This window comes from Aythya ferina (assembly GCF_964211825.1).
Source record: "Aythya ferina genome assembly, chromosome: 2".
Lineage (NCBI taxonomy): Eukaryota > Metazoa > Chordata > Aves > Anseriformes > Anatidae > Aythya > Aythya ferina.
In genome coordinates, this window is record NC_140297.1 from 21,802,495 (window position 1) to 21,822,591 (window position 20,097).

The 20,097-nt window shown below is 44.9% G+C and overlaps 1 protein-coding gene across 3 annotated transcripts; it reads right to left on the reverse strand.

Moving 5' to 3' along the window:
* Positions 1-9,622: 9,622 nt before the first annotated feature.
* On the reverse strand, positions 9,623-17,810 carry VIM (vimentin). 3 transcript variants are annotated; one of them, XM_084510506.1, is made up of 9 exons: positions 17,119-17,810; positions 16,949-17,009; positions 12,962-13,057; positions 12,660-12,821; positions 12,093-12,218; positions 11,152-11,372; positions 11,014-11,057; positions 10,520-10,605; positions 9,623-9,988 (listed from the first exon to the last, which is right to left on the reverse strand). In XM_084510506.1, the coding sequence occupies exons 1-9, from the start codon at positions 17,661-17,663 to the stop codon at positions 9,947-9,949; spliced, it is 1,383 nt and encodes a 460-aa protein (XP_084366632.1). In that variant the 5' UTR covers positions 17,664-17,810; the 3' UTR covers positions 9,623-9,946. The 3 variants fall into 3 exon arrangements, 2 of the variants coding, with proteins under 2 accessions (XP_084366632.1, XP_084366633.1); XR_014689914.1 differs by lacking the exon at positions 11,014-11,057 and having other exon boundaries at positions 11,120-11,372; positions 17,119-17,797; XM_084510507.1 differs by lacking the exon at positions 11,014-11,057 and having other exon boundaries at positions 10,520-10,634; positions 17,119-17,797.
* Between the last annotated feature and the right edge of the window lie 2,287 nt (positions 17,811-20,097).

Below are 20,097 nucleotides of genomic sequence, written 5' to 3' on the forward strand. Positions count from 1 at the left end.
TTAGAGGGTAATCTCAAACTGTGAGCACTGCACTCTGTAAATTTAGAAGCAATTTTTCTAAATGTCAAGTATTTATTACATGAAAAAAACATTTGGAGTGTGGAGCAGGTCCCTGGTGATATATGGTGCATTTGGGGAAGGTCTTCTTGGATGAGCAGAAATAATATTTGAGAGTTGAAAAGCAAATCCTCTATTTGAAATTGCTTTGTGTACCTGGAAAGGAAATTGAACAAAGGTAGAAGGCCAGCCAAGTATTTTGCTTTGTCTCATGCATAAACTTAAGATAAAATAGTGGTTTTCCAAGCCACTTATATCCAAGCCTATACCAACCTGTCTTATCTAGGTCCTGTAGAACTTCCTCCTCCTCTGATCAGATTGCTGCTGTCTCCTTCTCACCCCCTCAACAGCTCCAGGGAGCTCAGTTCAGACTGCAGGCAAATAAACCCTGCAGAATTTATTCATGTAGACTTTAACCCGCATTAATGTCAACAAATCTCAAAGTTCGAAGTGCATCTCTCCAACTGGTGGCTGATGATGTGGGATATCAGGTGGAGGTGTTACTCACCTCCCTTTGAAAAATAAATTCATGCCTCAGCCTTCAATATCCTGCAAGAGCAAAATACCTAATATACATAGTTCTTTGTGCTCAGCCAAGGAATTAAAGTCAGATGCAAAAGCAGTAGATCTGTAAATGTTTTTCTTGCATTTTTATGCCTCTTTTTGTCTCCAGATATAGCCTCTCAATTTACACTGCATTTAGCACGTATTCTGAAGCTACCATATTACTGTTTACTACTATTCTTTCTGCAGAAGTCTGTGATGTTTGTGGAGGAGCTAAGGAGAGCCTTGCAGTTCCTGAGCAAAGTGTTGCAGACTGAGTTACAGACATGATGCCTCAGTGCTCTACCAAGCACAAGGCACCTCACTCCCACTGTGTAGAAGGGTAGCAGCACATGGAGTTGAGATCATAGAATTGTAGAACCATGGAACCATAGAGTCATAAATGGTTTGTGTTGGAAGGGACCTTAAAGATCATCTAATTCCACCCCCCTGCCATGGGCAGGGACACCTCCCACCAGACCAGGTTGCTCAAAGCCCCATCCAGCCTGGCCTTGAACATCTCCAGGGATGGGGTATCCACAGCTTCTCTGGGCAACCTGTTCCCGTGCCTCACCACCCTCAGAGTGAGGAATTTCATCCTAATATCTGATCTAAACCTACCCTTTTTTAGTTTAAAGCCATTCCCCCTTGTCCTATCACTACACTCCCTGACAAAGAGTCCCTCCCCAGCTTTCCTGTAGGCCCCTTTCGGTACTGGGAGGCCGCTATAAGGTCTCCCCGGAGCCTTCTCTTCTCCAGGCTGAACAACCCCAACTCCCTCAGCCTGTCTTCATATGAGAGGTGCTCCAGCCTTTTGATCACCCCTGTGGAGGATGTGACAGGCTATGCTCCAAATTCACCATCTCCACATGGTCCACCTCACCAGTACCCCCAAAACGAGCCAACCTGTTGTAGGGAGCCACCTCTGAGGGGACTACAAATTAGATCTTCATATGGTGTATGGAGAGCCTATAACTACAGTAGGCAGAGATATCACTGCCCAGCCTTTGAGGGGGTTGTCAAGCACAGAGACTGACCTATGGCCTGGAGCTAGTGTGACACAGTCAGTGGTGGCATCAGGATACCACCTACATTACAGCCAGTGCTGCTCTCCTGGCATTGGAGGTACCAACGAGTGAAGGCATAAACAAGGATCTGTTTCAGGGTCTGCACTCGAGCAAAGCCAGAGCTCCCGTGTTTCCCTTGGTGAGCTGAATGCCATGGGGCCTGGCTTCTGGCAGCTGAGGCCTTGGCATGCTGGCCCCAGGGAGGCCTGCAGTGCCCCAACGTCCCTTCAATAACAGTACAAGACAAGGTTTTTGGATAAAGGCCCTGTGCTATAGTAGCCCAATCTAATAAATTTTGGGGAAAGAACTAACAAGCTTTCATCTGAAAGCCCTTTTTATCATGTTTGAAGTAGATTCCATGAAGTTCAAAGCAATTGCTGAATGTTCAGTTAGATACATAGGAGCTGCAGTACATGAAGGAAAAGGTGGCTAGATACCGAGAAATTAAAGGAGAGAAATGTTAAGAACATATCTTGCAAAAGAAAGAGAGAGATGGGTAATTTATACCCTGTGTGGAAAGTGAAGAGGTTAGTGGTGAAAAGGATATAGCAGTTGCATGTACTGAAATTTAATATCCAGCCAGGAAGGAAAAAGGCCCTGGAAGTCCACTTCAATCAAGCTGAACTTCAAAAGGGAGAATTCCTCAAATGTAGACACCAAAAACGAAAAAAAAAGAAAAAAAAAAAAAAAAAAAGATTGAAAACTTATAAGCCACAAAGACACTTTTTGAGATACCTTATCAAACACTGAAAACTGCCTGCTGTCCTGCTGAAAATCCTCGCAAAACAAATAAAAAAGCAAACAAAAACACACATACACACACAAAAACACAGCTCAATTAAAAAAGCCAGTGAGAGGAACTACTAAAATTTGACAGCAGCCACGTTCAAATGAGCAAACCAGAAAATATGGTCTCTGTCGTATGAGAAGTAAATCTCCAGTGAGCTGGATCAAATACCAGCTCAAGGGGTAAATTGCTAATAAAAAAAAAAAAAACACTTTCATACACATCCAAAACATAATGCCTATCAGAAATTCAGTGCAGCTTCAAGTGAGACAGTGAAGAGTTAGAACTCAGCAAAGATAAGCCATAGGAAAAATACGGCATGGCTACAGTTCATTAAGAATAAGGTCAGGGAGCCCCAGATGAAGGTCAATCTCAAACTGAAGAGGTTTTGGAACAAATCGATGCATTGACAGGTAAGAAAAATATGGAATGGCAACCACTAAATAGGTCTGAAGTGCCTCAATGTGAAAGTACTAATTGCTAGTTGCACTCCAGAGTCAGAGGAATCATCAATGGCCAGTAAAATTTCAGACTATAAAAAGTCTCCAGGATAATGCTGAAGTTTATAGAGCAATAAATTTAACATTTTCACCTTGCAAATTCAGAAGAAATTGTAAAAGCAGCTATACTGGGTAGGATTCCACACACATTTTTTCCTGAGGAAGTCATGCCTCAAGAATCTGGTGGAAATGTCTATAGGATTTGACAAGCTTTGTGTGTAAGACAGATGGAAGATTTTGTCAGAAGCTTTTGAAAAATGATCACTGCAGATTGCTAAGGAATTGAGAGGGAATATCCTCCCTATTTTAAGTTAGAAAGTAGGAAACAAGACAGAAACAAGGAAAGTAGGAAACAAGAAATAATGGACAGCCTTCGCTACGGAAGGAAGTTGTCATTGGACTCCCACAAGCATTTGTACATTGGACTTTGCCATTCAATGTATTCTTCAGTGACCTAGCAAAGAATGAACAGCAAGTTGACAAAGTTTTCAGCTGGTACAAAATTAAGAGCAGTCAGTGTTAGTGCCAAGCTCAAAGTTGCAGAAGGATATCACAGTCCTGGCTGACTGGGTGATCAAAATGAATGAAAATTTAATGTCAAAGACTGCAAAGAATGGGGAAAAAATAACTCTGTGAAGCTAGAATTCTGAATTAGCTATTAGAAATAGGTCTTTGAGTCAGTGTGGATAACTTTCTGAAAATGTCAGCCCAGTACTGAGCAATGATCAAAACTCCAAACGGGATATTTTTACTTACCTTGAAAGCAACTGAGCACAAAGCAGGAGTTCCCATTATGTCACTCTGTGTTGCTTCAATGCACGTCTTAAAGATTACTCATTGTCTTGGTCACCTTGTTTTAAGTAGGTTATAGCAGAACTAAAATATGAAGAAAGATGAGGATTATTAGGGTTCCTGGATGAGGGCTCCTAGATGAGAAGACACTTAGGTGTTAGAAACATGCAAGAGCTACTAGAGAAATCTGTCAAATGAGGGGTGGCATGCAGGGACTGAATGCAGAGTGAATATTTACTAAGTTTCCTAACACATAAACGTCTGGAATAAAAAATAATAACAATAATAAAATAAAATAAAATAAAATAAAATAAAATAAAATAAAATAAAATAAAATAAAATAAAATAAAATAAAATAAAATAAAATAAAATAAAATAAAATAAAATATCAGTCGGTTCAGACAGTGAGGATAAAATCATCCAAAGAAGATGTTTTTCCCTGGTACGCTGTCAAATAATGAAATACAGGATGATAGTAGCCAGAAATATTAAAGGATTCAGAATAGATGAGACAAGTTCATCAATGGTCTGGATGAAGTCACTGGCTCAAAAACTTCCTGAATTTGTTTTCAGGAAAATGAAGGATATTCCAGGGACTGAGACCCTGTTTCTTGTGCCCTTTTCTTCAGCAAATACTATAACAGATGAGGTGGATAGTTGGTCTGACCTGCTATGGCTGTTCACTTTAGAGCTGTGGCCTTTACTTGCACTCCCATCTGTCACGTTACCACTGTATATGGATCCTTTTCATGACCAGTCAGTGTAATTCAATGATTAATATTGTGTACTCCACGGTACAAAAGAGATATTTACAGCTGGAGCAAGTCCAGCCAAGGGCCACAAAGACAGGGAAGGGCTTGAAGCACCTGACATACAAGAAGAGGACAAGTTCAGCCTGGAGAAAAGAAAGCTCAGGGGGAAAATGTTGTGAGGGGATATGTCTGGTACAGCTGACCAAATGGGCCAAAGGAATATTCCATTCTGTATATCATCATGCCCAGCAATAAAATTTGTGATAAAGACAGAAGAAGAAGAGGAGTTTTGGCTTCCCATGTGGCCATTGCATAGAGACTGAATGAGCATCGACCTGCCTGTGGGGGGTGCTGTATGATTTCCTTTGCCTTGCTTCTATTTTTTCCCCCTCTTTCACGTATTAAACCGTCTTTATCTCAACCCATAATTTTTCTTACTTTTGTTCTTCCTATTTTCTCCCCCTGTCCCAGAGAGTGAGGGAGAAAGCAGCTCTGTGGGTGCTTGGCTGCTGACTTCGGACAATTTCCCACAGTTCTACATCCTGAAAGCGATTTCATTTTGTGTCTGCCAAGTCTGAGACATCTTCAGCATCACCTCTCTCCCATTAGTGACCATACAATCCTGCATAGCACACTGCAGTAAGGGATCCATCAGACAGCAATGCTTGGACAGGCTGCCTTCCCCTTGCAGTTTGTGTAATCCACCACAGGGAGACAGCTGCAATACGTCTCTGAAAAAGAAATGGACAGAAAATGTCAGGCTGAGGAGTTCATATGGAAACTATTATGCACCATTGTGCAGAGATTCGGCTGCTATGGACTTGCATTTTTGTGAAGCAGTGAGTTTGGTTGCTGCGGACCGAAGCCCAAAAGCAATTTTCACCTGTGGGCTTCTCATAGAGTAGCCAAGGCCCAAGGTGTGGCCTTGGGCTGGGTTGTGGAGGGACAGCTCGCTAGAGCATCGCTTCCCTTATTGCCACTGAAGGGAACTGTGGATGAGCAATGTGATGTGCTATAAAGAGAGAAGGGCCCCACAGGTAAGGGAGCTCTATGACATGCTGTAGAACTGGATTTTGTTCCCCCTTGTGCTACAGCTTTACTGTTGGAGGCAGGCAATTTCACCTGAACCATGCTTTTCACTGGTATCCCCTGAATCTTCGGTTTGTGAACTTGAGCTGAGATCCAGACTGTGAACGTACCCGGACCTGAAACCAGTAAGTGTTTTCAAAGTATAGAGTGCTGACTGACCTCACACCAGATCCCTGGGCTTAGCTTACACTCCTGAGCTTGACGGCTCTTCCTCACAGTCCCATGCGTGAAATGGGGAGACTGTAACCCACCTCGCAGGGCTGTTGTGAGCGCTCACTTCTGTCTGGTATGTGCACTGAATGGGACAAGGTCCATGAATTTGCAGCTGAAATCTGTAGCACTCTGCATGAGCACAAAGAGACCAAATGAAGATTGAAAATGTAATTTTATTTTTGGCACTTCCTAGTTCTGCATGCATGACTGCACTCAAGCAAATGTCTGCTAAAGTGGTTCATTATATGCAAATGACTTCAAAAATTTCAGTAATACCCAGGCTTTCATTCCTTTCCCTAGTAAAAGGATTTGCAATTAAAATTTCTGTTATTTACCTGTCATCAGTGAGATTCTCTATCCAGACACTCAGCCACTCATCTTCTCTAAATGTGGGCATTCACACCCCCTGGGCACCTCCCTTTCTACCCACTGGCATAAGCAAACCAGGCTCTGCAAGCCCTGGCCAGGAGCAGGAGCCTCCCCATGCCAGGTGTGCCCCAGCAGGATGTGATCTCCACATGGCACAGGTCCTGGGTGACAGCCACCAATCCCCCTATGGCAGGGACATCAGCTTTCTTGGTGCTCCACAGGTGCCTAAGGGCAACTGAGGCTAAGGGATATGTTTTAATTCTCCCATAGGAGAACATATCTGTCCCAAAATGCTCAGTAACCTACACCGGGCACCTTTTACATGTGGGATTTTACAACTGCAGATAGGATTTTGAGCAAGAGTCCTGTAAGTGCCCAAATCACAGGCAGATCTGGGCACCCTGTCTGGTGTGGAGACCCCCATTAGGGCGCTTTCACACCAGGCAAGGTTCAGCAGGCTCCAATAAATGGCTTTTGGAAGATTTCTGTTCCTTCTGGCCACATGAAGCAAAACAAACTAAATATGAGGACTCAAGATTATCAAGATTTTCTGGAGGATTACTATTATTTACTCCAAGTACAGCTCACACACTTGGAGGCAGGCACCGTGCAAGGTTTCACAACGCAGTAAAAGCGACAGGCAAAATCGGTTCTGCCAGGGTTGACTGGAAAGGACACTGACTGTCAGAAAGCCTTGTTAGAAATCAACATTCACCCCCCAAAATGATGTTGCCTTTAGCAGTAACTTCTGTTACTTATCATACAGTGACCCGGGGACTTTCACTTGCAACAGCCTCTCAGCGAGGGAGGAAAATCTGCCCTTTGGTGCTGCTGCTCAGCTCACAGGAGCCACTTCATGATGCCTGTTAGAGGGTAGGACAAGTGCACAGCCGCCAGTGGTGGCGAGCCAGCCCGTACTGCTGTCAGCTGAGGTTATTAGGATGTGAAATACAGGTCTGAGGTTAGCTGCTGGCTCAGCACTAAGGCGCTTATATGCGAGCACAAGCCTGGCGTGCCCAGATCAGCCAGAAGTTTACACAGGCATCAGCAACACTCCTTTCTGCCGTGAGAATGCTCTTGTGCTTGCACACAGTACAGGCTTTGAAATAGTTTCCCGCAGTCTTCCTATCCCCTTGGCAACTAGGTTTTATTTTTATTTATTTTTTCTATTTATTCCCAGGATTGAAAGCTCTACCACATATTTCTCTGTGCTATGCGTAACCCTGCTCACAAAAGAGCCAGGAATAACTCCTTTGCTTCCCTGTCAGGGCTCGATACAGTCACTTCTTTTATCCAGGTGGTGAGGAAATCAAAGGCAACAGACAGCAATCAGCTGGGTAGCTGGCAGCAGGGGGAGAAGCAACATCTGAGAGACCATCACAATGCAGGTAACCTCCAGCAATAAGAGAGCATTTCAGAACCTGCTCTGTGTTGCAGGTTCTGCCCAGTGCCACCAGTAGCCCCCACTGTCCCCCTGTGCCAGCTCTTCCTGCCCACACACCACTGGATGCCACTGTCCAGTGCTCCCTCAGTGCTGGAGCAAAAGTGGGGACTTTTCAGTACCCCAAACTGTCAGAGGCAGCAGATAAGCACCATGCTGCACTCTTATCCTTAAAGGTTGTAGGCACCAGCGTCTAGCAAGTGTTCAACATCAGCTATTGCACATCCTCAGCGCTGCTACTGTCACAGAAAGCATCTCACATGAGAGCTCGTTTGTGCTTTTTTATTGTTCTGGATGCTTGTATGTAGCAAAAAACCCAGTGTCTGTAATCTCCATGGCATAAGGAGGCTGTGTTCACTCACTTCTTAGTGAGAATATACCATTCACCATGCTGTTGTGCTCACAGCAAGCAGGGGCTGAGGCATGGCTCCAGGCATTCTCCTGAGAGTCACCTCTGACCCTTTTGCATGGAAGAATCACCAGAACGAACACAGGACCAGCTGCAGGACTTTTCTGTCTGGTGAGCACCTGAGGCACCAAAGCAGCAAGCCACATACCCCAGGCTACTGGATTTTGTGCTTTTTTGCTGAGCGTCAGCACAAGTGCAGCAGAACAGGGAAAACTGCTTGGCCTGCCATCACCTTCTGGGAGACAGAAGTCCTCTTGAACTTGTACCAGAGAAAAGCAGTGTAGGGACAGCACCATCGCAACCCTCCTTAAAAATTAGGCGCTTTTCTGCTGTGAAGATCAGCTTCAGCACTTCTCCCTGGGCAGTGCAAAGTTATAAACTCCAGTCATATCCAGGCACCTACCTGCAGATTGCAGGACACCTCCATCCCCAGGACACACAGTATTTCAGCATGCCCCTGTCACTGGCTATCTTCCTCTTCAGCACCTTGGTTACTGCACATCTAAATGAGTGCTGCAGACAACAGCATGAAGAAAGTGGACTCCTACTGCCCCCTCACACTAGCCAATAGTTGTATTTGTTTGGTCAATATATTTTTTGGGGAAAAAAAAGAACTTGTGTGTGTGCAGGGGGATTGATAATACTGCAGATCAGTTCACATCGCACAGACATTTTCACAAGTACTCAAACTACCACTAATACCCTGAACTAGCAACTAATGCTATTCATACTTAGTGATCAACTCCAATTGTCATTTACTCACCCCATGAAAATTAGATCTGACTGAAAGTTTGTAAACAGCAAGCTTTACAGGGAGAGCAATGCAGAACAAATCAGTTACTTCTGTAGCCTGTTCTAATTGTTTTAGTTTGAAAAGTATCTCACTACACAAAATAAATTTTCTCTAATAGTTCACTTTAGCCTCTCACTTGTCCCTCTAAAAGGACTATAGCAGGCCACATGAGTTTTCTCTTCCCCCTTCTGCTGCCTTGTGGCTGATATTCAGCAGAAAACATGGAGCATTATGGCTCTTTCATAAAGGGCAGGCATCAAGTGACAGCTGGGAAAGTTTCTCCTACGGTTCCCCTGAAATACCACTGCAAGCCACCACTCCAGCTGAAGGCTTCATTTGAGCTTCTGTAACACTGACAAGCCTTTGGGAACTAATCTTTCCTGGAAAATGAAGTCACTGCATCAAGTCAGCTGTTAGCTTTGCAAAGGTGCTGTCTCAGATAAGGACTCGCATGAACAACATTTCACAGTTATTAGAACTAGACCCTATAAAACTAGTTAGAAGTACTTTGAACATTCTTAGCTCCTGTTAACTAGGAAAATAGTATATGAAAGCAAGATTTTTTATTAGCTTGAAGTATCATTTTATTCAACTGATAAGAAATATCATAATACATTATGCATCTGCCAGTTATAGTCCATTTTAGTTGGTTCCAAAACCTAAGCAGTAAATGGGAAGACAGTTTATCTAGTTAATCTGAAAAAACAACATTTCACAAAACCAGTACTGGAGCCGTCAACCGTATAGTAAATCCAGCATTAAGTTATGGCTTTGCAGAAAGTCATGAAGTTAAATTAGAACACATCAAGAGCCATTTTCCAAAGATTTATTGAAGTAGCGACAGGTTGCTCATACTGTGCTGGAAAAAGCAGTTTTATTGAATTCAGATACTTAAAAACAGTATTGCAGCACAAGATATTGCTATTTGTAAACTAGACTCCATTGTAAACTCTAATCCTTCAGGGAGAGTCAGTTTGCAAGATCTAAGACCTATTTCCTAGCATAATAATCTTGCGCTCATGGAAAAACTGCAGAAAGGCACTTGAAAGCTGTTTCTTCCTTTAAGACATGGACTTTTTTAAACCTTGCTGGTAAGAATTTCTCCTGCATTAAGTTTGCATCTTCACTTCAGCTTTACTCCAAGTCATCATGGTGCTGGGAAGTTTCATTAATAACCTGTTGAAAAGGAGAAATACTTGTGTTGAATTTAAGTATCAAGACAGTTGAAGAGTTAGAATTGGAACTAGCAGCACAGAAATGAACAAACAGATATCAACCATCACTTATGAATGAGGAGGTCTAGTTGGTTAATGGGGTGAAGAAATCATTTAAACTTTGACTTGGTCTGAAAACAGTGCTTTGCCTCTAGTTAGTATTTCTGGTTTAGTGCCACTTCTTCCCTGGTGGTGGTGGAAGTCTCTTCTGAGAACTGCTAATTCATCTGAACTTAAAATCCTCTCTAAACAGCAAACTGGCAGCTACTCAAGTTTTTACTCTCAGATGAATTTTGTGATCTGTTCCTTGAAAATCCATTTGCTACATCTGCATGTAAAACCATGCAGCTTGGACTGCCCCAGATGCTGCTCTCCTCAATACTCACTACCACATACACACTGCACTGACCAGCAGCCCAAGTTACAGCACTGTACAAAGTAGCCAGCCGTGCTAGGAATAAACCCAGGAATAAAGCCAGAAGTTACTACCAACCTGTCCATCTCTAGTTTCCACAGTCTTAATTAGAAGTGTCCTCTTTGAGTGAGTGTCAACCATTGGCTGAGACTCAATGTTGGTTTCTGCAGAAGAAAAATATATTATTAATAATCTAGATGAAGAAATGAGGAATAACAGTTTAGGATGCACTTTCAGAATCCCAATCTAGTATAGTGGGAAGTCTTCTGCTCTTTGAATGAAAAAAAAAAAAAAAAAAACAAAACTCATCTTCCTTATTCTCATCTTATTCCTCCTAAAGAATCTCAGCAGAAATCTAAAGCAATCACTTGCTAGGTACCAGTATTTGTAATGCCTGCATCCAGAAACAAAGTACCTCCTCCCATCCAAGGTTAAGTGCAAACATTGTAGTTTTATGTTAGAATATTCATACACATGCATTTATACCAGTTCAAACACTAGAGTTCAATGAACTATTTAAGACTTGTGCTAAAGAAAAGGCTCCCAGCAATGAACAAAGTGAAGCGGCTTACCTCTCAGGTTCAAAGAAGCAAAGGTTGGAATAGGCATGTTAATCCTGAAGAAAAAAAAAAAAAGAATCAAATCAGACACTGGTACAGACTATTTTCTATCAATTACTGTTTAGAGAAGTGTCTGCATGGGATTTTTACCTGCTCTCTTCTCCCTCCAGCAGTTTTCTGTAGGTGGCAATCTCAATATCAAGAGCCATCTTTACATTCAGCAGGTCCTGGTACTCACGAAGATGGCGAGCCATTTCTTCCTTCATGTTCTGAATCTCATCCTGCAGACGGCCAATAGTGTCTTGGTAGTTAGCAGCTTCAAGAGCAAAATTCTCCTCCATTTCACGCATCTGGCGCTCCAGGGATTCATTCTGGAAGAGAATAACAAGATAAGGCACTGCTGCAGTTCATCCACTCCTCCCCACCCTCAAGGCCTGTAAGATTTCAAGAAAGAACAGGACAGCTGAATTACATTAGTGTCCTTTCTGAAAATGCCCAGGCACGTCCTAAATGTGTCTCCTTATCCTCCCCTTGAAAAGTCAGGGTGTTATTCTACTGCTTGATCAGAGGTGTGCCACATTTGTTCTACACCAGGTAGCAAAGCAAACCCTTACAGTAAGTCTAACACTTGCACTACAAGTCAGCACACAAAGTACTCAGTGAGGGGATTTACAGATGTAGTTAGATCTATTTCAAGCCAGCCTTTCAGGCAATCAGCTTCCAGCAACAGCAAGATCTGCACCTCTTCCCTACTACTGCCTCAGGCTTTTTGTATAGCTTCAGCTGTACCTGACAGACAAGTGATAAACACTCTCAGGAAGCATTATACGAACAGTGAATATTTTGGCAAGAGTATGAACTCCTTTTGTATTGTTTATACCCGAAGACAGACTAGTTCAGTGTATCAATCTGACTAGTGCACTGTAGCCCATGCAGGCAAATGGAAACCAAAGCATCTTTTTCAAGAAGTACTGGTGTGCTGCTGTCTTGCATGGGAGATCAGCTGTAGTCACATCTATCCATTGAGCTACAGCACAGTGCTTAAAGCTGTAGTGGAAAGAACATCCCGACAATCGCTGTCTTCTACTTACGCTTCCTTTAAGGGCATCAACTTCACAGGTGAGAGACTGAATCTGTCTGCGGTATTCATTAGCTTCTTGTTTGGCCTGACGCAGGGCATCATTGTTCCTGTTAGCAGCTTCAGAGAGATCTGCAAACTGTGGAAATCCCCAGTTTGGTTAGCAAAACACTTCAACAGAAATGGTTTAACAGACTATTTTTGGACACAATTTGGAGGCAGCTGAAACTATTTCAAGTCCTAACACCTGAAACAGTTCAACATTACACATAAAATGTCTTCCTATTTCTATAGGATTATTAATGTCTCCCATCTTTTCATCATCTTTTCACCCATTATTTTTTCTCCAGTATATCATCAACAGCTGCCTCCAGCTACCAGAATAGAAATATACACCCTTTAGTTTAATGCTGTGTTTACAGCAAACATTGATTTTTTTCCAGCTCTTCACAGACCAGGAGTTTAAAGACTACCCTGTTCCATAGCTGTACTAGTGTCCAAAACAAACAGCAAAGCTGTTAGCTGAAGTTGATTTGAGTGCCTGCTGGATCTGAACAATCCAGCAACAGATTTTACTTACTTTGGACTTGTACCACTCTTCAGCTTCCTGAAGATTCTTAGCAGCAACGCTTTCGTACTGTTGGCGAACATCACGCAGGGCAGCAGTAAGATCAGGCTTGGAAACATCCATATCGATCTGGATGTGCTGTTCCTGGAGTTGGGCCTGCAGTTCTCGGATTTCCTTAGAGAGAAGCGGACACTCGGTTAATATCTAACAATATACACAACATATAGGTTAGGACCCTGGGCCAGAACCAGCAAAGAGTTTGCTCGCCCACTTGACCAACAGCACACAATCACAGACCTCATTGTTCAGCTTACCTCATCATGAAGCTTCTTCAAGAAGACAATCTCTTCTTGCAGGGACTCAACTTTGCGCTCAAGATCAAGGCGTGCCAGAGAGGCATTGTCAACATCCTGATGAGAGAGATAAGACCAATTAGCAATCTTACAGAACTGTCATATCATGGAATCTTCTATGGCAAGTTCAGTAGCACACAGACTCTTCCTACATCCAAGTTCCTTGGCAAGACAAGATGAAATCAAGACCAGCGAAAAACCTCCACCTTTTTGCCAACTCCTACCTCAGCCTCAGAAACGATTATATGCACCTTTATCACAGCTTTGGTAGCTACACAGTATATGAAGATGTCACCTTTGCTATGGCATTGCTAACCACAACCAAGAGCACACAGATCATGGTGGATGTAAACCCTGCTCAAAGATACAGCACATACCTAGGTTACAAGTGAGTGCTAAGCTCTTTTAGCTTGACATCACTGAAAACAACAAGTTCGTCTTTCAATTTTTAGGCTTCCACCTTTCCAGTGGGGCTTCAAAGTGTAACCCATGTGCCCAAATGCCTAGCAGGGAGCTTAACTTCTTGTTTATCTCCTATGGACTCCTCAGTAGCCAACTGTACAGCCCCTTGGGTCCACAGACCACAGCTTGAAAACATGGCTAAAGCTAGAAAAATATATAGGAACTGCAGGCCAGCACTACCACAAGTAGTTCGCCAGATCTCCCCTGAGAAAAAGAAGGTATGAGGACAAAACACAAATTGAGTTAGTCATTGCTGCCTACACCCTCAAGTTAGCTGGCAAAGACTCCACCTTTTGCTGGACAGAGATAGTCTTAATCAACGGCAAAAATTCATTTAAGGCACAACAGAAGATATGTCATAAATGTTACGTGGGAGCAGCTTGAATTCGTTCAAAACATAACTGACACCTAACCATTGATTGGTAACTTTTTACATTTTAAACATGGAAGTAAAACAATTCATTTGTAAAGGGGAAGACCGATCCTTTCATACCAGCTGCATGCTTGTGCTCCTACGGTATTAGCCTAAGTCCCAGGTTTTCACAGCCTGCTTCAAAGCCTTTCTGGATTTGTCCAGAGCATAAGCATTCTTAATCAGCAGTGCTTGCTGGTATGGCACCTTTGAAAATGGAACTGTTTTCTTTAGGCTACTAGAAAGCCATTCCTTGCATTATTGCCATTCAGGGATTAAGTTCTTGCACCAGAAGAGTTCTCTGGTGTTCTTTCCCAGCAGAACGCCCCTTGATGTGTTATGAAGCAACTTCCCTACCAACTCCAGCTGTACACCCACAGGTCATCTTGGCTCTGTTTTCCAGTCCAGAGGAAAAAAAAATCCTTAAATCATTTGTTCTCCTCCCCAAAAAACTTGAAGATCCATCTGGAATGAAGCTACATGACTATGACCTAATGCTTACACCATTAGGCAGACTTTTAAAGACTTCCCAGAAGATCTTAAAAAAAACGAATACTGTAGACTGACTTTTTCCTAGACCTGAAAAACTACAGAACTTTCAGCAACTTGTAATTGAAAGCATCTTAAGTTGAAGGCTCATTCAACACGCAATGTGTTTTACTACATTCATTTTCATTCAGTTGGATGCACTTCTGCATTCCCTATTTCCTAGATGGATAGAGAGCCATATAAATGAATAAGCTATTTATAGCCCGAGCAAGCGGGGTTTAAGTCATGCATACAAGTAATTGAACTGTGTATTGATTTTATCCTAAGAGATTCTTTAATGTCAGCCACATAGGAGGGTTGAATGTGCTTGCTGATTTCAGAAAAAGCTCTCATCAGGCAGAAGCTGACCCATTATAGTCTTGCCATAGGGTCAGGTTCTTTCCCTTGCTGCTGGAGTAGTTGACAGAGCTGCAGTAACTTTCTCACTAATGCAGTAATTCTCACTAATTACAATTCCTCTTTTGTTCTGAGAAGTCACTGAACCTCCATGTTTATTTTACGTAGAACACCCCACAGCATATGTGAAAATTCATGTGTCTTTTCTTCAGAAAACTAGAATTTTAATTCAGCACCTCTCAGTTAAATAGTCTACAGTAGGCAGCTTTTGGACATGCTAGTTCAAATAGTTGTTCACTTTCTTTTAAAATACTGAAGTGTACAACTGCTCCAGTAAGGTAAATTTGAAGATCATCAGAACAGCGAAGCATCTCCTGAAGCATTCCAAATCTAAGCATATACACCCTTCCAGTGCCAGAACATAATGGTTTAATAATCACTTTTTTCCATAATGGAAAGCACAAGAGGGTGTTTCAGCTCCAGCATTGTATGAACTGTATTTCACATGTCGGAACCACTTATACTGAAACATACTTAGTCTTCAAAATCTTGATGTTAAACCTACTGTTCTCTGGTAAGTAAAAAAGTAAAAATTAAGTATTATTCTGGTTCAAGTCATACTCATTAGCATGTACTATTTATATCATCACTGCATTAGTGCTTCAGACTGATCTGTAGTTCTTACACATAAGCTACACCTTAGAAGTTAAACGGGTACAGTTCAAGCTGCACTGCTGCCACAGACCAGCTGGAGGCTGAGCTTCTGAATGAGCCCTCACTGCAGCACAGAGAAGTGGATAATGAACATGGGATATGCACAAAGCCAAGCTCGCTTAAAAGCCTGGAGCCTTCACAAAGTTTAATCGGTTTGAGACAGAGGTAGACATGCCTTGAAGTGCAACAAATATTTATGCAAGATTAAGTTAGCCTTAAGTCAAAGGAACTTTTGACTGAATTAATCTGAATAGATTAGATTCTCTAGAACAAAAAAGAGAAATGGTTTTGCATTGAACTTCACACTACTTTAAATCGACTTAGCACTAGTAATTGAGCAACTGTAGTTAAGACGGTGTCTTGGATTGTTTCAAACTTCAGAGCCCAGAATGGTGGCAGAATGGGTGGACTTGCCAGGCCAAATGAGAGTAGGTGTCTCAATTTCCACACTACCTGATTGAGACACCTACCCTCAGACCACAGTTACAGTGTAGTCAGAAGCTTTGGGCAGGGAAATACTGAGAATCAGATGGTGACTTCCTGAATGTTGGTATCTACCACTGCCTACAAAGAGCTCCGAGACTAAGTCAGCGCTGGAGATACTGGGCAGTCAGCTCCAGCTAGGAGGAGTGCTAGCAATGCAGCAGTTTTAGGAAAGATACCTTGTTTTGAGAAGGCACATTCCTAAATATCTCCCAGTCCAAACAAGGCTTAACCCAAGCCAAAAGCTGTTTTTGTGCAAATCAAAGCCTGAGCTCAGAACTTTTTAACACTACACAGCTGGTTCTGGCCACCGCTTGAGTTTTAGATTATCCAGCCAACATCATAGCTTCCTTACAGAGACTGAACTCCAGTGCAGCTTGTTTCTTACATTAACACCTTGGTTCACAGGGGATGAAACACCACATTCCTAACAGGCATCACACGAATACGGACTTGACTGCTGTGAACTTACCCCAGGCACGAATTGCCTGTTTCTGATCAGACACCGCCGATACAAGAGGCTAAATTTGAAGCAGTTCTCTGAGAGAGCACCAAGCGATGCAGTTCGCAGAAAGGGAGCTCTACCTCGTACAAAACCTCAGCCCCACACCCGTCGGACACTTTCCCCCCCAAAAAACATTACACACCCGGTAGGAATGCAGCCCCCCGCGCCCTCCCCCCGACACAAAGCGGGCTATTATCCCGGCCTGTAAAGCCCCGATCTGCATTCCTGGGTGAATCCCATAGAAACCATTAATACCCTTCAGCCGAGCGAGCAGATGGCTGCTCCCTTTCTCTTTTATCGGCTCGCCAAGCGATTCCGCAGCGCTTTTGTAACCCGGGCCGGGCTCCAGCCAGACAAAGCACCCCCCCACCCACCCACCCTCCTGGGGTCCTGAGGGGCGGCTCCGCCTCAGATCCGCGCCGGCTCCTTTGTGTGGGGCCGCAGCCCCCCGGCCTCCCCCCAGCCACCCCACACGGCCCGCACCCACCTGCCTGAAGGACTGCAGGGTGTTCTCCGCCTCCTCCCGCTGCAGCATCTCCTCCTGCAACCTGCAAGCGGCGAGACAGCGGTGAGGGGGCCGCCCGGCACGGCACGCCCTGCCCTGCCCTCCCCACGCGCCCACCCAACGCACCCCTCCGGCCCCAAAACCCGACTCACTTCTCCCTCAGCCTCGTGATGTCGTCGGCCAGGTTGTCCCGCTCCACCTCCACCCGCGCCTTGTCGTTGGTGAGCTGGTCCACCTGCCGGCGCAGCTCCCGCATCTCCTCCTCGTACAGGTCGCCCAGGCGGGACGTGCCCTTGCCCTTGAGCTGCTCCAGCTCGGCCAGCAGGATCTTGTTCTGCTGCTCCAGGAAGCGCACCTTGTCGATGTAGTTGGCGAAGCGGTCGTTGAGCTCCTGCAGCTCCACCTTCTCGTTGGTGCGGTTCGCCTTGAACTCCGAGTTGATGGCGTCGGCCAGCGTGAAGTCCACGGCGTCGTGGAGCCGCATGGGGGGCATGCTGCTCCGCAGCCGCACCGAGGTGGCCTTGGTGGCGTAGATGCCGCCGGGCGAGGCGGAGACGAAGCGGGCGGCGCTGGGGCGCAGCGAGCTGCCCAGCGAGTAGCGGCTGCTGCTGCTCGCCACGTAGCGGCTCGACGTGCTGGGCCGGCTGCCCCCGCCGAACATGCGGCGGTACGAGGAGTTCTTGCTGCTGATGCTCATGGTGGCGGCGGAGAAGGAGGACGAGAAGGAGACGAAGCGGGCTTTGTAATCCGGCGGGGAGCTGAAGCGCGGCGAGGCTCTGAGGAGAAGGGCGGCGGCCCCTGGCCGGGCCCCATCTTTTGAGGCGGCACCGGGCCCGCCCCGAGCCGCCCGCCGCCAATGGCCGCGCCCGGCCCGCGGGGAGGGGACGGCCCGGCCCGGGGGGGGAGACGGGGCGGGGGGCTCCTGGCGGCACAAAGCGGGGCGGGGGGCGGCTCCCGGGGGCCCTGGGGCTGCCGACGGGGGGGACGGGGCTGCCCCGGGCCCCCACGCCCCCTCTGGAGCCCGCAGTGATTTGGAGGGCGGGGAGGGAAAGCCCGGAGCCCGCGCTGGGGCGGTACACGTAGCGCTGAGTCTTTCTGAGAAACCGTTTTTTTTTTTATATATATTTTTTTGGTTTTCCCTCTTTCTTAGCTTCCTGAAAGACAGGGAGGTTAAGGCAGAGTGATGCTAACTCCGCACAGAGGGCTGCCAGGCGTCCAGCACAGGCAGAAAAATGAAATGTTTCTGCCTTCCTTTGTCACCAGCAGCCCCCTCAGCACACGCACTTCGTGGTGTCCTCCCTTCACAGCATTTCATGGTGTCCTCCTCCCTTCACAGCACTTCATCGTGTCCTCCATCCACTCGGGTCTGGCCCTCGGGTAACCGCAGCCCCAGGCCAGAGCTGGTTTTTAGTGTGGATGCCAGAACCGTACAGAGATAGCCGCGAGTGGGATCTCGCTGTGCTTTTGGACACAATCCCTGTGACAACTAGGATAGCAGCAGGCTTGGTTTTAGCCAAGGCTTTTTAATAGGCTTTTGCTTTTAATTTCAGTAGGCAAAACATCAGAGTCCTCAGAAGGCACCTCTCTGGATGATAACTATTCGCTAGACACAATCCCCAAATAGCCTCAAAGTCCAGGCAAAAATCCTGGTGCTACCAAAGTGGGGCTGCCCAGCGGTAGAGAGTGATGTTGGTAGTAGAGGGCATAGCATGTGGCAGGGAAAAACTAGACCAAGTAGCAGTAAGAACACTCCCCGAGATCATTTTCAGCATGAATGCAGAAGTAATTTAAGGGAGATGATGGAAGCCCCTATCGTTTAGAGAGTATAAAACTTGACTGGCCAAAGCATGAGGCGTGTTCCCTAGGGAGCAATCCTGCAGTGACACATCTCATAAGTGACACATTTTCCCTCTTTGCTATAGGAAGTGACTGATACAGCGTAGAGATGCTATCTGTAATGTATTCCTTCAGCACTTGTGGGATGCAAAACTACCACTGATTTTTAATTCTGTTCAACTGCAGAAGCAAGTGTCTGCACTGGAAATTCTGATAAACCTGAACACAAGCAGTGGGCAGACGGTAAGGTCATTTTCATACCCCAATTCACAGTGAAGATATTCTGCTTCAGGTATTGTACCTTACAGGAAGAATTGAAGCCCATATATTTTATAAAGGTTGTGGTGTTTGTTTGTTTGTTTTGTGTGTGTGAGTGCTTTAGTTTGATGGCAACAAGAAGTAAGGGTTTGTGTCTAAATGTTGGTAATTTCCTTCGTCGTGCATGGAAGCTTAGTAGTAACAATGAAGCTGACAAGGTTGAGCTACTGAAGTGCTTGCCGTGTGAGTCCTAGCCTACAGCCTGCTTCATTCACGCCCTGAATAGGAGGCAGGGGCCACTCGGCCTTTCTGAGGCTGGCTGGCTCTTCGGTCCTCTGACAGTGCTTTGTTCAAGCCATCAAGTTTGAGCCATAAGGCTCTGTGAGTCCTGGCACAAAAGTACACGCTCCTTGTATGAGCAGGCAAAAAGTAAAGCGGCACATAGCATACAGCCTCACGGAGTAAAGATGCTTTACTCAGCAGCGCCAATAGTTGTAACAGATTGTTTTTTTAGAGGTGCGCCATGCTCAATCTGTTTCTCCTAATAGACCACAATTTGTTTCTACTCCACAAAACCTTTTATGGCACACACACGCAACTGTCATCCTTCATTCAGAAAATGCTTTGCCCCTAAAATTCAGGGAGGTGTTTGTTCTGGTAAATAAATATGACCTCCTCCCCCCTTGTTTCAAATGTAATCTCCATATGTTTATGCCAATGTTACCATATGTACTCTTGGCTACCTGCCTCATTGCTGTTTCTCACTGTGAAATTTTCCTAAAAATGTTAGGATATTGTCAGTTGTCAGACTTACAATAAACTCTAAAGTGCCTTTTGCTGGTTGGCATTTAACACAGGTGCAGAAATGGAGGAAGCTCCAAGTTTCTTGTAAGGCTGTGAAAAACATAGCTTGTATTTGCATCCCAAACCCAAAGGGGAACAAGAACTGGGCTCTTGAAATGCAGAAAGATATCCAGAGTACTTGGCAGCAAAGGTATCTCAGCATAGCTGTAAAAATCATGGAGAGTGTACTTGTT

Coding starts and splice junctions, on each gene's coding strand:
- VIM (XM_084510506.1), bottom strand. CDS start 17,663: ATGAGCATCAGCAGCAAGAACTCCTCGTACCGCCGCATGTTCGGCGGG. Junction 11,058..11,151: donor CTGGAGGGAGAAGAGAGCAG/GTAAAAATCCCA, acceptor TTTTTTCTTCAG/GATTAACATGCCTATTCCAA. Junction 9,989..10,519: donor TGGAAACTAGAGATGGACAG/GTTGGTAGTAAC, acceptor CCTTTTCAACAG/GTTATTAATGAAACTTCCCA.